This window comes from Elephas maximus, chromosome 3 (assembly GCF_024166365.1).
Source record: "Elephas maximus indicus isolate mEleMax1 chromosome 3, mEleMax1 primary haplotype, whole genome shotgun sequence".
NCBI classification, from domain to species: domain Eukaryota; kingdom Metazoa; phylum Chordata; class Mammalia; order Proboscidea; family Elephantidae; genus Elephas; species Elephas maximus.
This window is the reverse complement of record NC_064821.1, coordinates 22,383,201-22,398,917: the sequence shown is the minus strand read 5'-3', so window position 1 is coordinate 22,398,917 and position 15,717 is coordinate 22,383,201. Positions and strand designations below refer to the sequence as shown.

The 15,717-nt window shown below is 39.5% G+C and overlaps 1 protein-coding gene across 1 annotated transcript; it reads left to right on the top strand.

The window, feature by feature from the left end:
• Positions 1–13,896: 13,896 nt before the first annotated feature.
• On the top strand, positions 13,897–14,835 carry LOC126071064 (olfactory receptor 7G2-like). The gene has a single exon (XM_049875363.1). The coding sequence runs from the start codon at positions 13,897–13,899 to the stop codon at positions 14,833–14,835; it is 939 nt and encodes a 312-aa protein (XP_049731320.1).
• The last annotated feature ends 882 nt before the right edge of the window (positions 14,836–15,717 follow it).

Genomic DNA, 15,717 nt, shown 5'->3' with positions numbered 1-15,717 from the left:
CGGAACCGATTTGATGGCACCGAGCAACAACAACAACATGCATAAAGAAGACACATTCTTTTTGTTCCTGTCCATTCTTCCCCTTTGCTTCCCAGAGGCAATTACAGTCTGGAATTTTGTGAGTCCCTAGGCATTAGGGTATTCAATAATTAAAATTTGAAGAATGTGGTAGTGGAAGAGAGAGGAGAATTGAGAGAAAAAGAGTGAAAGAGGAAGGGAAGAATGAAGGAGAGGAAAAAGAGAAATAAAGTGAATATAGAGGAAGATTTGTAATATTCATTTTGTTCATAGTTTTGATGTGAGAATGGCTGTAAAATGAGGGGTTCTTGTATGTCTATCATGTGTCTCATCACGTCTATTTTTCCCATTGTACTCATCAACAGCATGGAATCAGAAAACCAAATATGTGAAAACCAACCAGGGCGCCTCCCTTTCGTCCTCTCAGAGAATCCAGCACTGCCGCCCCTCCTCTTTAGGCTGGTCCTATCCAAGTATCTGGTCAAAGAACTCGGGAACATGATCTTCATCCTGCACTTCAAGTTGAATCCTACCTCTGCTCCATAGTAGCTGTCTGACCTTTGACAGTTTGTTTCCAAGCTAAGTTTCACCATCTGTAAAGTTGGCATAAATATATTAGTTCCCGTGTTGGGGAAGGTATGAGATACCTCAACTTTATCAGTGACACAAGCAGGGTCAAACGTTAAAAACAATCTTCACTCCTAACAATGGTTTCAGAGACAGGGTAGGTCCAGGCACAGAACTATGGTGTTGCATTTTCAGTCTTCATGTGTTGATTTCTTTCTAAGGCTGTTGTTCTTATGGTCACCAAAGGTTGCAACAATACATGGGTCAGTTCAGAAACAATAATAGGAACGGAAAACTGACTGTCTCTATTTGGACTCTTTGTAATAGAAAGATAACCTTCCCAAGAAATCATTTAGAAGACAGCCCATATTATTAGCCTGGTATGGGACATATGCCCCTTCCAGAAATAATTACTAGCAAGAGAAATTTCATTACCATGGGAGGCTTAGGCTAATTCTCTTATTAGGAAAGTCTGATGTGGAGTCAATCACCAAAATGACTACGAGTGTTTGATGTCAGTTTGTATTACTGTGGTGGCTTGCACATTGCTATAATGCTGGAAGCTATGCCACTAGTATTTCAAATACCAGCAGGGTCACCCACTGTAGACAAGTTTCAGTGGAACTTCCAGACTAAGACAAACTAGGAAGAAAGGCCTAGCAATCTACTTCTAGAAATCAGCCAGTGAAAACTCAATGGAGAACAGAATATTGATCTGAGTCTTTAACTCACTTACTTTGGATGCATCATCAAAAGGGATCAATCACTAGAAAGATATAATGCTTGATAAAGTTAAAGGACAGCAAAGGCCTGGGAAACCTTCAAGGAGATGGATTTACAATGGCCACTACAATGAATTCAAACATACCAAAAATTATGAAGATGGCAAAAGACTGGGAAGGGTTTCATTTGGTTATACATGGCATCCAATTAGTTGGTGCTAACTCAATAGCAAGAAACAGCAACAAATATAACACCTTCTACCTAACGGGTACTCAGTGTACTCAATGAGTGTGAACCAGCACAAATTTATTCCAGGTCTGGCATTCTCATTCTGTTCCTTTCTTTCCTGCTACTTTCACATATTTTAAGCACTTGCTTCAGCACTTAGCTTAGCACAGTGCCTTTAACTGTTAGCCCTATTTGGAAGTGCCTCAGTACGAAAGAGCTTCTGCACCCAAGGTCAAACTGCCTCCCGGGTTGCACCTAATGAAAGGCCTGGCCCTCTTCCTCCAACTAGAATAACTCAGAAAGGCCATTTTATGTAAAATGGTACAACCACTTTGGAAATCAATTTGGTGCTTCCTTAAAAAGCTAGAAATAGAACTACCATATGACTCAGCAATCCCACCCCTTGGAATATATCTTAGAGAAATAAGTGTCTTTACACGAACAGATATATGCACACCCATGCTTGTTGCAGCACTGTTTACAAGAGCAAAAAGATGGAAGCAACCAAGGTGCCCATCAACAGATGAATGGGTAAATAAATTATGGTATATTCACACAAGGGAATACTATGCATCAATAAAAAAACAGTGATGAATCTGTGAAACATTTCATAACATGGAGGAACCTGGAAGGCATTATACTGAGTGAAATTAGTCAGTTGCAAAAGGACAAATATGGCTGCCCTGACAGGGAACACAACAGAGAACCCCTGAGGGAGCAGGAGAACAGTGGGATGCAGACCCCAAATTCTCATAAAGAGGCCAGACTTAATGGTCCGTCTGAGACTAGAAGATCCCTGGTTGTTATGGGCCCCAGACCTTCTGTTAGCCCAGGACAGGAACCATTCACGAAGCCAACTCTTCAGACATGGATTGGACTGGACAACGGGTTGGAAAGGGATGCTGGTGAGGAGTGAGGTTCTTGGCTCAGGTGGACGCTTGAGACTATGTTGACATCTCCTGCCTGGAGGGGAGGTGGGAGGGTAGAGGGGCTTAGAAGCTAGCAAAATGGACAAGAAAAGAGAGAGTGGAAGGAGGGAGCGGGATGTCTCACTGGGGAGAGAGTAATTGGGAGTATGTAGCAAGGTGTATATAAGTTTTTATGTGAGAGACTGACTTGATTTGTAAACTTTCACTTAAAGCACAATAAAAATTATTTAAATAATTAAAAAAAATAAGGGTCATTCTCTCTCCAGAGCTTCCTGCAGGGTCACAGAGGCTGATCTTGAAACTGCATTGCAACTCAACTTCTTCCTCTGCCCTATCCTTCTTCTTTCCCTTCTCTTTCACAGGTGATGATCCAAGGAGTATTCCCTAACAAACCTTTGGCATCCTAATCTCTGCCTCCCAGGAAACTTAACTTGATCCAATAAGCATGGCTGGAGGAGGCAGAGCCAAGATGAAGGAGTAGTCAGATGCTTCTGGTAGACCCTTTTACAAAAAAAAAAAAGTCAACCAATTATATGTGAAAATCTAGGAGCTCTGAACATCAAAGACAAAGTTGAGGGACCAGACTGGGTGGCAGGGCAAGGGAGAGATGGTTGAGAAGCAGAGATGAGTTGCCAGACCTGACCTGGTGGGAACCAGAACCTTGCAGGATGGGTTGGCAGGTACAAATGGTGAGGCAAGTGGTGGCACTCAGGACAAGTTTTCCACATCAGTAGACTCTCCACTGAGTGGTGGAGAGTCTTCTCAAATCTCCAGAACCAGAGACAAACAGCACTCAATTGACAAAAGATAAGTATAAGCGTCTAACAAACCACATGGATTGAAAAAAGAAGAAGAAAAAACCTTTTAGGAAATACCTCTCTCCCATTTACCTGCCCACTCCACACTCTGTTGCAGGTTCCTTGTCAGCTTCAGCTATTGTTGCACTCCCTAGGCCTGAAGTTGGACTTGTTTTGCACCCCCAGCCATTCTCCTGGCTTTGGAGAGGGAACAAATTAACAAACAGGAAAAATTAATCTACCAGCTCCCCTAAACTGGGAACTCAGGTCATCCATAGCCCCTTTGCCTAGGCACAGGCTTAAGGGGAATACGGATTTTGAATACCTTTCACACTGCATAGACCTGTGTGGGCCCACTTCAACAGTGTAGGCCGTCATAAGCATAGTATTACAGTGTATATAACTGAAACCTATATTCATCTATATCTGCAATTAGGTGGAGTGACAGATTTGTGAAATTTGCTACCACTCACCCTGTTAAGCAGAGTCCTCACCTACCCACATCAGGGGCCTGAGAACTGGTGGCTCCACCCACTCCACTGAGTCACCTGTGACAGGGATCCAAGAATAAGCGGTGACTCCCAGTCGTTACAGCTAACACCACTGGATGCCCATAGTCCAGATGCAAAACCCACCTATGTACACGCTCTAGGGAACACAAACACACCTTCCAGCCAGACACTCAGAGGCAGCAATAAGCCCCCTTCCTTGACAAGTACATGACCTCCTACTGCAGCCATATACCTGTGCTTATGCCAATCACCTCTGCCCATCTAGGGCTGTAGGTGAGACCCTGCACCACACACTCAGTGACCAATGACCTGGACACCTGAGCTAAATTCACACAAGTAAAGTAAATAGACTCCTAGGCTTCCATACCTAATAACAGCTTTAGCCACCTGGAGACAGGACGTGAGCGCTTCAAAGATGCCAATAATTAAACTAGCTCACATGAGCAGCATATTTGGGCATATCAAAACAAAACAAAAGAAGAAACTAAGACAGTCTAAACAAACATAAAATAAATAAATACAATAACTTATTGATGGCTCAGGGACAACAGTCAATATCAAATCACATAAAGAGGCAGAGCATGATGACTTCAGCAAGCCACCAAAACAATGAATCAAGAAATCTTTAGAAGGAAGAGAACTTCTTGGAATTATCAGAGGTAGAATTCAAAAGCCTCATACACAGAACTCTTCAAGAGATCAGGAAGATCAGGCAAAAGGCAGGAGAAGCCAAAGAACACACAGACAAAGCAATAGAGGAACCTAAGAAGGTTATACAGCAGCCTAATGACAAATTTTACAGGCTGCAAGAATCTATACAGAGACATCAAACAGAAATCCAAATGATTAACGGTAAAATTTCAGAATTAGACAACTCAATAGATAGTCATAGGAGCAGAATTGAGGCAATGGAAGTCAAAATTCGTGATATTGAAGTAAAGCACTTAACACCAACTTATTTGTGGAAAAATCAGGTAAAGAATTTTAGAAAATGAAGAAATGCTGTGAATTAAAGAGGAATAAACTACAAGTGATTGGAGTACAAGAGCAGGGGAAGATAACACAGAATACAGAGAGAATTTTTGAAGATTTATTGGCTGAAAACTCTGATATCCCGAAAGATGAGAAAATATCTATACAAAAAGATCACTGAACCCACATGAAGTAGATTCCAAAAGAAAAGCATAAAGACATAATATAAACAAACTTGCCAAAACCAAAGGTAAAGAAAAAATTTTAAAAGTGTCTAGGGAAAAGTGAAAAGTAAATGACAAAGGAGAGTCCATAAGAGTACCCTCTGACTTCTCAGCAGAAACTATGCAGGCAAGAAGGCAATTGGATGACATATATAAAGCCTTGAAGGGAAAAAGAAAAAAAAAAATGCCAGCCAAGTATTATGTATCCACCAAAACTATCTCTCAAATATGGTAGTGAAATTAGGGCATTCCCAGATGAGCAGAAGTTTAGGGAATTTGCAAAAACCAAATGAAGATTACAAGAAACAGTAAAGGGAGCCCTCTGATTAGGAAATCAATAACATCAGATAACAACTCAAGACTAGAACACAGGACAAAACAGTCAATTATCAATTAAGATACGGTAGTCATAAAAATAAATCCAAGCTAAAACACTAAAAATAGGGAAAGAGAGAAGTCAATACCTAAAAGATGACAACATTAAAACAAAAAAGAGGGACTAAACAATGTAGTCATAGGTCTTTCATATGGAGAAAAAGTCTAGGTGATATAAAGAAATAGAAGATTAGTTTAAACTTAGAAAAATAGAGGTAAATATTAAGGTAACCACAAAGGAAACTAACAATCCTACACATCAAAATTAAAAAAGGAAAATATAAAGACCAAGCAAATACAAAATGAACAAAAATGCAAAAGATGAAAAGAAAAATACATACAAAAAAAGAATGAGCACAGAAAATTAAGTGGAACAAATAAACCCCCACACACAAAAAAAACATCAAAATGACAGCACTAAACTCATACCTATCAATAATTATGCTGAATGTAAGTGGACTGAATGCACCAATAAAGAGACAGAGAGTAGCAGAACGGATTAAAAAACACGATCTTTCTATATGCTGCCTACAGAAGACACACCTTAGACTTAAAGATACAAACTAAAACTCAAAGGATGGAGAAAAGAATATATATCAAGCAAACAACAATAAAAAAAAGAGTAGGAGTGGCAATATTAATGTCTGACAAAACAGACTTTAAAGCAAGATCAACCACAAAGGTTAAGTAAGGAAGGACACTATATAATGATTAAAGGGTCAATATACCAGAAGGACATAACCATAATAAGTATTTATACACCCAATGAAAGGGCTCCAAAATACATAAACTCTAACAGCATTGAAAAGAGAAACAGACAGCTCCACAATAATAGTAGAAGACTTCAAGATTCCACTTCCAGGGAAGAACAGAACATCCAGAAAGAACCTCAGTAAAGAAAAAAGGAAGATCTAAATGCCACAATCAACCAACTGGATCTCATACACTTATACAGGACACTCCACCCAACAGCAGCCAAGTATACTTTCTTTTCAAACACGCATGGAACATTCTCCAGAATAGACTACATATTAGGCCACAGAGCAAGCCTTAACAGAATCCAAAACATCAAAATATTACACAGCATCTTTTCTGGTCATAAAGCCAAAAAAGTGGAAATCAATAAAAGGAAAAAAAACAAACACATGAAAAGGGAACAACGGCTTTCTCAAAAACTACTGGGTTATAGAAGAAATTAAGGTTGGAATAAAAAAAAATTCACAGAATCAAATGAGAATGAAAACACATTGTACCAGAACCTTTGGGATACAGCAAAAGCAGTGCTCTGAGGTCAGTTTACAACAAAAAAGGCACACATCCAAAAAGAAGAGAGGGCCAAAATCAAAACGGTAACCCAGAACTTTAACAAGTAGAAAGGGAACAGCAAAAGAAGTCCATGGGCACCAGAAGAAAGCAAATAACAAAAAACTAGAGCAGAATTAAATGAAATAGAGAATAGAAAAACAATTGAAAGATTTAACAAAGTTGATCCTTGGGAAAGATAAAAAAAAAATTACAATAAACCATTAGCCAAGCTGACAAAAGAAAAACAGGAGAGAAAGCAAATAACCCAAATAAGCAATGAGATGGGTAATATCATGACAGACCCAACTGAAAATAAAATAATTATAGCAGAATACTATGAAAAATTATGTTCCAACAAACTCAAAAATCTAGAGGAAATGCACAAATTTCTAGTAACACACTACCTACTCAAACTTACACAAAGTAATGTTGAAAACCTGTACAGAACCATAACAAGAGAAGAGATTGGAAAAGTTATTTAAAAACTCTCAAAAAAAAAAAAAAAAAAAAAAACCCTGGCCTTGACGACTTCACTGGAGAATTTTACCAAACTTTCAGAGAAGAGTTAACACCACTAGTACTAAAGATATTTCAGACAAAAGAAAAGGATGGAATACTCTCAAACTCATTCTAAGTAGCTAGCATAACCCTGATACCAAAACCAGGTAAAAAATCACAAAATTACAGACCAATATCCCTCATGAACATAGGACATCACATAGAGGAAATCACCAAGTCAATACCATTTACAATAGCACCCAAAAGTGTAAAATACTTAGGAATAAGTCTAACCAGAGATGTAAAACAACTATGCAAAGAAAACTACAAGACAGTACCACAAGAAACCAAATGAGACTTACATAAGGGAAAAAACATGCACTGCTTATGGATAGGAAGACTCAACACTGAGAAAATGTCAATTCTACCCATTGTGATCTACAGATACAATGTGATCCTAATCCAAATTCCAACATTTTTAAATGAGATGGAGAAACACATCACCAGCTTCATATGGAAAGGGCAGAGGCCCTAGATAAGTAAAGCATTAGTGAAGAAGAAGAACAAAGTGGGAGGCCTCACACTACCTAATTTTAGAACCTATTATACTGCCACAATAGTCAAAACAGCATGGTACTGGTACAACAACAGATATATAGGTCAATGGAACAGAATTGGGAGTCCAGACGTAAATTCATCCACTTATGAGCAGCTGGTATTTGACAAAGGCCCAAAGTCCGTTAAGTGGGAAAAAGAGAGTCTCTTTTTAACAAATGGTGCTGGCATAACTGGATATCCATCTGCAAAAACAAGAAAAGAAACAAGACCCATACCTCAAACCAAGCACAAAAACTAATTCAAAATGGAGCAAAGACCTAAATATAAACTCTAAAATGAAAAGGATCATGGAAAAAAAAAATAGGGACAATGCTAGGAACCCTAATACATGGCATAGAGAATACAAACATTTCTAACAATGCACAAACACCAGAAGAGAAACTAGTTTACTGGGAGCTCTTAAAAATCAAACACTTATGCTCAACCAAAAAAGTCACCCAAAGAGTAAAAAGACAACCTATGCACTGGGAAAAGATTTTTGGCAATCCAATCAGAGTCTAGTCTCTAAAATTTACAAGATACTGCAAAACCTCAGCAACAAAAAGACAACCCAATTAAAAAATGGGCAAAGGATATGAACAGCACTTCACCAAGGAAGACATTCAGGTGGCTAACAGGTACAAGAGGAAATGCTCAGGATCATTAGCCATTAGAGAAATGCGAATCAAAACTACAATGATATACCATCTCACTCCAGCAAGGCTAGCATTAATCCAAAAAACACAAAATAATGAATGTTGGAGAGGTCGTGGAGAGACTGGAACACTTACACACTGCTGGTGGGAACGTCAAATGGTACAACTACTTTGGAAATCGTTTTGACGCTTCCTTAAAAAGCTACGAATAGAAGTACCATACAATCCAGCAATCCCACTCCTTGGAATGTATCCTAGAGAAATAAGAGCCCTCACACAAATGGATATATGGACACCCATGTTCATTGCACCACTGTTTACAATAGCAAAAAGTTGGCAACAACCAAGCTGCCCATCAACAGATGAATGGATAAACAAATTATGCTATATTCACACAAAGGAATAGATAAAGAACAAGGATAAATCTGTGAAACATCTCATAACATGGATGAAGCCGGAAGAATTATGCTAAGTGAAATTAGTCAGTCAAGAAAGGACAAATATTAGAGGAGACCACTATTATAAGAACTCAAGAAAATGTTTAAATACAGGAGAAAACATTCTTTGATGGTTATGAGGGTGAGAGGGAAGGAGAGGGATATTCACTAACTAGGTAGTAGAAAAGAATTCTTTTTGGTGAAGGGAAGGACAACACACAATACAAGGGAAGTCAGCACAACTGGACTGCATCCAAAGCTAAGAAGTTTCCTGAATACAACCAAACACTTCGAGGGTCAGAGTAGCAGGGTCTGGGGACTATGGTTTCAGGGGACATCTAGGTCAACTGGCATAACAAAGTGTATTAAGAAAATGTTCTTCATCCCACTGCGGCGAGTGATGTCTAGGGTTTAAATTCTAGCAAGCAGGCATCTAAGATTCATTAATTGGTCTCAAACCACCTGGAGCAAAGGATAATGAAGACCACCAAAGACAACAGGAAAATATGACCCCAAGAGACAGGAAGGGCCACATAAACCAGAGACTCCATCGGCCTGAGACTGGAAGAACTAGATGGTATCCAGCTACCACCAGTAAGGGCCCTGACAGGGAACACAACAGAGAATCCCTGATGGAGCAGGAGAAAACTATGATTGGAGGTCTCAAATTCTAGTATGAAGACCAGAATTAATGGTCTCACTGAGACTAGAGGGACCCCAGAGGACATGGCCCCCAGACTCTTTGTTAGCCCAAAACTAAAACCATTCCTGAAGCCAACTCTTCAGACAAAGATTACACTGGACTATAAGCCATAAAATGATACTGGTGAGTAGTGCGCTTCTTAGCTCAAGTAGACACATGAGACTATGTGGGCAGCTTCTGTCAGGAGGCAAGATGAAAAGGCAGAGGGGGACAGGAGCTGGTTGAATGGGCATGGGAAATACAGGGTGGAGAGGAGGAGTGTGCTGTCACATTATAGGGAGAGAAATTAGGGTCACATAACAATATGTACATTCGTTTTTGTATGAGAAAATGAGTTGAATTGTAAATGTCCTCTTAAACCACAATTAAAAAAAAAAGAGAAGTACTATACAATCCAGCAACCCTACTCCTTGGATTATATCGTAGAGAAAGAAGAGCTGTCACATGAATAGATACATGCACACCTATGTTCATTGCAGCACTGTTCACAATAGCAAAAAATTAAAAAAATGTAGGTACCATGAACAGACAAATGGACGAACAAATTACGGTATATTCTCACAATGGAATACTATGCAATGATAAAGAACAATGATGAATCTGCGAGACATCTCATAACATGGATGAATCTGGAAGGCATTATGCTGAGTGAAATTAGTCAGTCGCAAAAGGACAAATATTGTAGGAGACCACTATTATAAGAACTGAAGAAAATGTTTAAACATTAACTAGACAGTAGACAAGAATTATTTTAGGTGAAGGGAAAAACAACATACAATACCAGGGAAAGTCAGCACAACTGGACTAAACCAAAAGGTAAGAAGTTTCCTGAATACAACCAAACACTTCAAAGGACAGAGTAGCAGAGACAGGGGTCTAGGGACCATGGTTTAAGGGGACATCTAGGTCAATTGGCATAACAACATTTATTAAGAAAATGTTCTGCATCCCAATTTGATGAGTCATGTCTAGGGTTTTAAAAGCCAGCAAGCAGCCATCTACAATGCATCAATTGTTCCCAACCCACCTGGAGCAAAGGAGAATGAAGAACACCAAAGACACAAGGGAAATATGAGCCCAAGAGACAGAAAGGGCCACAGAAACCAGAGACTCCATCAGCCTGAGACCAGAAGAACTAGTTAGTGTCCAGCTACCACCAATGACTGCCCTGACCCCTAGGGAACTAAACAGACAGTCCTTGATGGAGCAGGAGAAAAATGGGATGCAGAACTCAAATTCTAGTAAAAAGGCCAGACTTAATGGTCTGATTGAGACTGGAGGGACCCCAGAAGACATGGCCCCCCAACTCTCTGTTAACCAGAACTGAAACCATTCTCGAAACCAACTGTGTAGACAAAGATGAGACTTGACTACAAGACATAAAATAATACTCATGAAGACAGTGCTTCTTAGCTCAAGTAGGTAATAATAACAAGTAGGTACGTGATACTAAATGGGCAGCTCTTGTCCAGAGGAAGAGATGAGAAGGCAAAAAGGGACAAGAGCTGGTTGAATGGACACAGGAAATCCAGGGTGGAAAGGAGGAGTGTGCTGTCACATTACAGGGAGAGCAACTAGCATCACATGACAATGTGTATAAATATTTGTATGAGAAACTAACTTAAACTGTAAAATTTCACTTAAAGCAGAAGAAAAAAAAACAGTGGAAAAAAACTATGACGGGCAGATTCTATTTGAATGGAAGAGTTCAGTAGTTTACATTCTTCTTTTTGAAGCCACTATGCCTTCTTATTTTTTATTATGTCATATGTTTGAAGTGAATGAGGTTAAGATGATGAAGAGAGACATAAAGCCATCTTATCTCAAATTGTTTTTCAAATAATATACCAAGAATACTACAGATTAGAAAGCAAAATTCATACAGAAACAGTTAACATGTAGTAAAATAAATTGATAAACACATGAAAATATTGAATCCATTAAAGATGAAGATTTTTAAGTGAATGTTCACATGGAACACCATCTTCGTATATTAAATACTTTTTGTCATCAAACTAAATCCACTGAGAGTAAGGATAAACCTCCATACTAGTGCCTAGCCAGTGATGTTGTGATTTCTCATAAAAAAAAAAATAACTCCATTAAAAATCAAGAGCCAAAATATCAACCCACATTCCACTAATGTGAAGAAAAATGTGTATCAAAATTATTGGGACACAGCAAAAAAAAAGCTGATTATGAAACCCTAAAAAGGGAGTAACAGGTCTGTGTGTAGTGATCACAGTCAGAAGTGATCACAGAGAATGGCTTGAAATATGCTCTACGCAAATGTATAAAGATTAAGGATCAGGGATATTCAATGACACTTAGAAAGAAACAATTTGCATTTTACTATAACTTAGCTATATTTCTAAATATAATATTTGTACCCTCATACATACATTAAAACCTCACAGCTAAAATTGCAATCAGGCTTTCTAACATCATTGGTAAGATAGAGATGCTTTCAGTTGTACTCAGAAACGACTGCAATCCAATTAGAGAAGTATGGTATATCCACCTGTACAAGGTATGTGACTTGGAGGTGAGAAAAACAGGTAGAAAGAGGTAAATGGCTTGGAGCTGGTCTCCTAGGGGCTGGGAATCAGCCATCCTGAACTCTACCTTCTATTGTTTTGGTCTTTTAAGATTTGCAGTGGGATCAGAATGTCAGTAAAAGTGTTTGGTTAATGAGGAGCTTTGGATATTGAGCCCCCAGGGACACAGAGACTGCAAATAATCTACGTGTAACCACCTCACTCACTCACTTTAATACCCGAAGATGCATGCAGACGGTACCACTTTTGTATTCCTCTCCCATCAAGAAGCAGCACACCTGATAGCCCACCCACAGATGACCCTCTTGCCGGGGAGCCTGGTGCCTCAACTTGGTCCCTCTGCCTTTCCTAAGGAAAGCTCTTCCATCTACACCATCCAACATCCAGGGCAGATGCCAAACGTTATTCCTCACTGATGCCAGTCAGGTAACCTGAATCCCATAGTTAATGTTTTGAAATGAGGACAGGTGTTTCAATACAGGTTCATCCAGCAGAATGATGCATGTGAAGATAGTATGAGCATGAAATGATTGGAATCAAGTCACCCCTAACCTCCTGCCTGTCTCCCAACTTCCTGACATGTTTCCTTGAATCTTCGCACTGATGGCAAGGAGTTGTGATTCTGCTAGTGTCCTCCTCTCTCTCCACAACGGCAAGGACCGTTTTCCTCCCGACCAGAAGCCTGCCCCATCTCAAACCGGATGACTGTTTTAAGATTCTGACATTTACTAACACTCTTGTAGTGGTGAAGAGGGTTTATCAACATCACCTTATCTTCCCTTTCCTGGTTTTTAACACACATTTGTATTACAGGTTTCCCCCGCTATCTGAAAGTAGAGTATTCCTATGAATCCTTTCATAAGTCGAAATGTTGTAAAATGAAGAAGCAATTACCATAAATTTATTTGAAAAAAATTTTTGAGAGTTGCCAGACTCAAAACATAACCCATTATTTCATACCAAATAACATATATAACCTAAAATAATGCTAACATATAGTGTTGATACACACATTTCAAAGCTATGGCAGTTTAATGCTGAGCGTAGTTTTAAGAGAAGGAGCTCTGGGAGAGTCTCTTATCACTAGGAGGGGTTCAATGCCTATTTAAAGGCCCACCGCAAAACACTGAACGCTGGTTTCGAGTTTCTCCTTTTTTTGTAAAAGTGAAAATCCAAGTCAAATTTCTTTTAGTTAGCAAAGCAAACAAGCACTGATGTGGGTCTTTTGAAAAAGCAAAGTGGCATAAAGTGAACTTTCAAAAACAGGGGATACCTGTATTTCTGTTGCCCAATTCTGATTTCTGAGGAAAGCAGTGGAATCTGACACAGACTCATCAGGCTGCCTCCAGAGTGTATCTAATTTTCTCTATAAAATTACCGAATATTTAAAATGATAATAGCACGAAGAGAGTAATAAAAAAAAAACCACCCTCTCACCCTTTCCAAAATAAATAAATGTTCACACTCTGCTATATCAGCTTCTGCATCTTTTTTAAATAACCAAATAATATGCATGCAGATGGTAGCGCTTCTGTATTCACCTCCACTCCTCTTGTTCCCATAAAAAAAAAAAATGACTACCCTTTCACCCCTTTCCAAACTAAATAAATATTTACACTCTGCTATATCAGCTTCTGGTCTTTTTTGGTTTTTGTTTTGCCAAATAATGTGCACACTGACAGTATCACCATTGTATTCCTGTATTCCCCTCCATTCCTCCCATTCCCATCCCAAGATAGTGTTTGCTGACATTTGATTGTAAGTCACCTCATCATCTCTATCAGATCCATCAACAATATGGAACCTAGAAACCAAACAGGAGTTTCAGAATTCCTTCTCCTGGCACTGACAGAGGATCCCAAAGTGCAGCCTCTCCTTTTTAGCCTGTTTTTGTCCACATATCTGGTCACTGTCCTGGGAAACCTGCTCATCATCCTGGCTGTCAGCTCTGACCCCCACCTCCACACCCCCATGTACTTCTTTCTTTCCAATCTCTCATTTACTGACATCTGTTTCAGCACCACCACGATTCCAAAGATGCTGGTGAACCTCCAAGCACAGAATCAGAGCATCACTTATGCAGGATGCCTCACCCAGGCCTGCTTTGTCCTGATTTTTGCTAGTTTGGAAAGTTTTCTCCTTTCAGTAATGGCCTATGACCGCTATGTGGCCATTTGTCACCCACTGAGATACACAGCTATCATAAATCCCCACCTCTGTGGCCTGCTGAACCTAGTCTCCTTGCTCTTTAGCATTTTGGATGCCCTGCTCCACAGTCTGATGTTGTTGCAACTGTTCTTCTGCACAGACCTGGAAATTCCTTACTTCTTCTGTGAAGTTGTTCAGGTGATCAGAGTTGCCTGTTCTGAAACCCTCATCAATAACATCATCTTATGTTTTACGGCTAGCATACTGGGTGCTCTTCCTTTCTCTGGAATCATTTTCTCTTATACTCAAATTGTCTCTTCCATTTTGAGAATACCTTCAGCAGGTGGAAAGTATAAAGCTTTTTCTACCTGTGGTTCTCACCTTTCAGTTGTTTCCTTATTCTATGGGACAACTTTAGGTGCGTATATGAGTACAACATTTACACACTCTTCCAGGAAGACTGCAGTAGCTTCAATGCTGTACGCTGTAGTTACTCCCATGATGAACCCCTTCATCTACAGTCTGAGAAACAGGGACATGAAGGGAGCCTTTAGGAGCATTATCAGATGCACACCTGCTTTTCAGTGATTATATTATCTCCTTTGGGTTTGGATTTCTAGATTGCATCAAAGTGACAGAGTCACAGATGGCTGCAACAGACTCAGCTGTCATATCCAGACATCAAGCTCAGAGACACAAAATAGACTGTCCTTGGACCTATTGTTAATAGAGGACTTAGTATTAATAGACCTTTCCATAGAATCATACAGAGGATATCTCCTCCCATATGATCACTGAGGATAGCATCATATATCCCTTTCTAATCAAAGTTCTGTCTGGGAGAAAATAATTGCTATGAGAGCTTTATACTAACAATGCAGAGTATGTTTTCTCTTGAGAAGTTAATTCGTATAACCACCACAAGCACTTAATACAATGCCTGGCACCTAATACTCAATAAAATTTAACTAGGACCACTGTGTTCTATATGTTGCCATAATATATAAGGCTTATTATTTCTTGTTCTCACATATTTTCCACTTTCCTCAGGATGTTTATTGGTTTACCATTATTGTACATTTTAAGGTCATCTCTACTTTGAGGAGATAGCTCTTCCCCAGTAATCTTTTGAGTGCCTTCCAACCTGGGGGGCTCATCCTCCAGCACTATATCAGACAATGTTCAGCTGCTATTCATAAGGTTTTCATTGGCTAACGCTTTTCAGAAGTAGACTGCCAGGTCCCTCTTCTTAGTCTGTCTTAGTCTGGAAGCTCAGCTGAAACCTGTCCTCCATGAGTGACCCTGCTGGTATCTGAATACCAGTGGCATAACTCCCAGCATCACAGCAACACACAAGCCCCCACAGTATGACAAACTGACAGACAGGTGGTACGAGTCAAAATGAGAAGAAACAGCTGCAAACATCCATTAATAATCGGAACCTGGAATGTAAGAAGTATGAATCTAGGA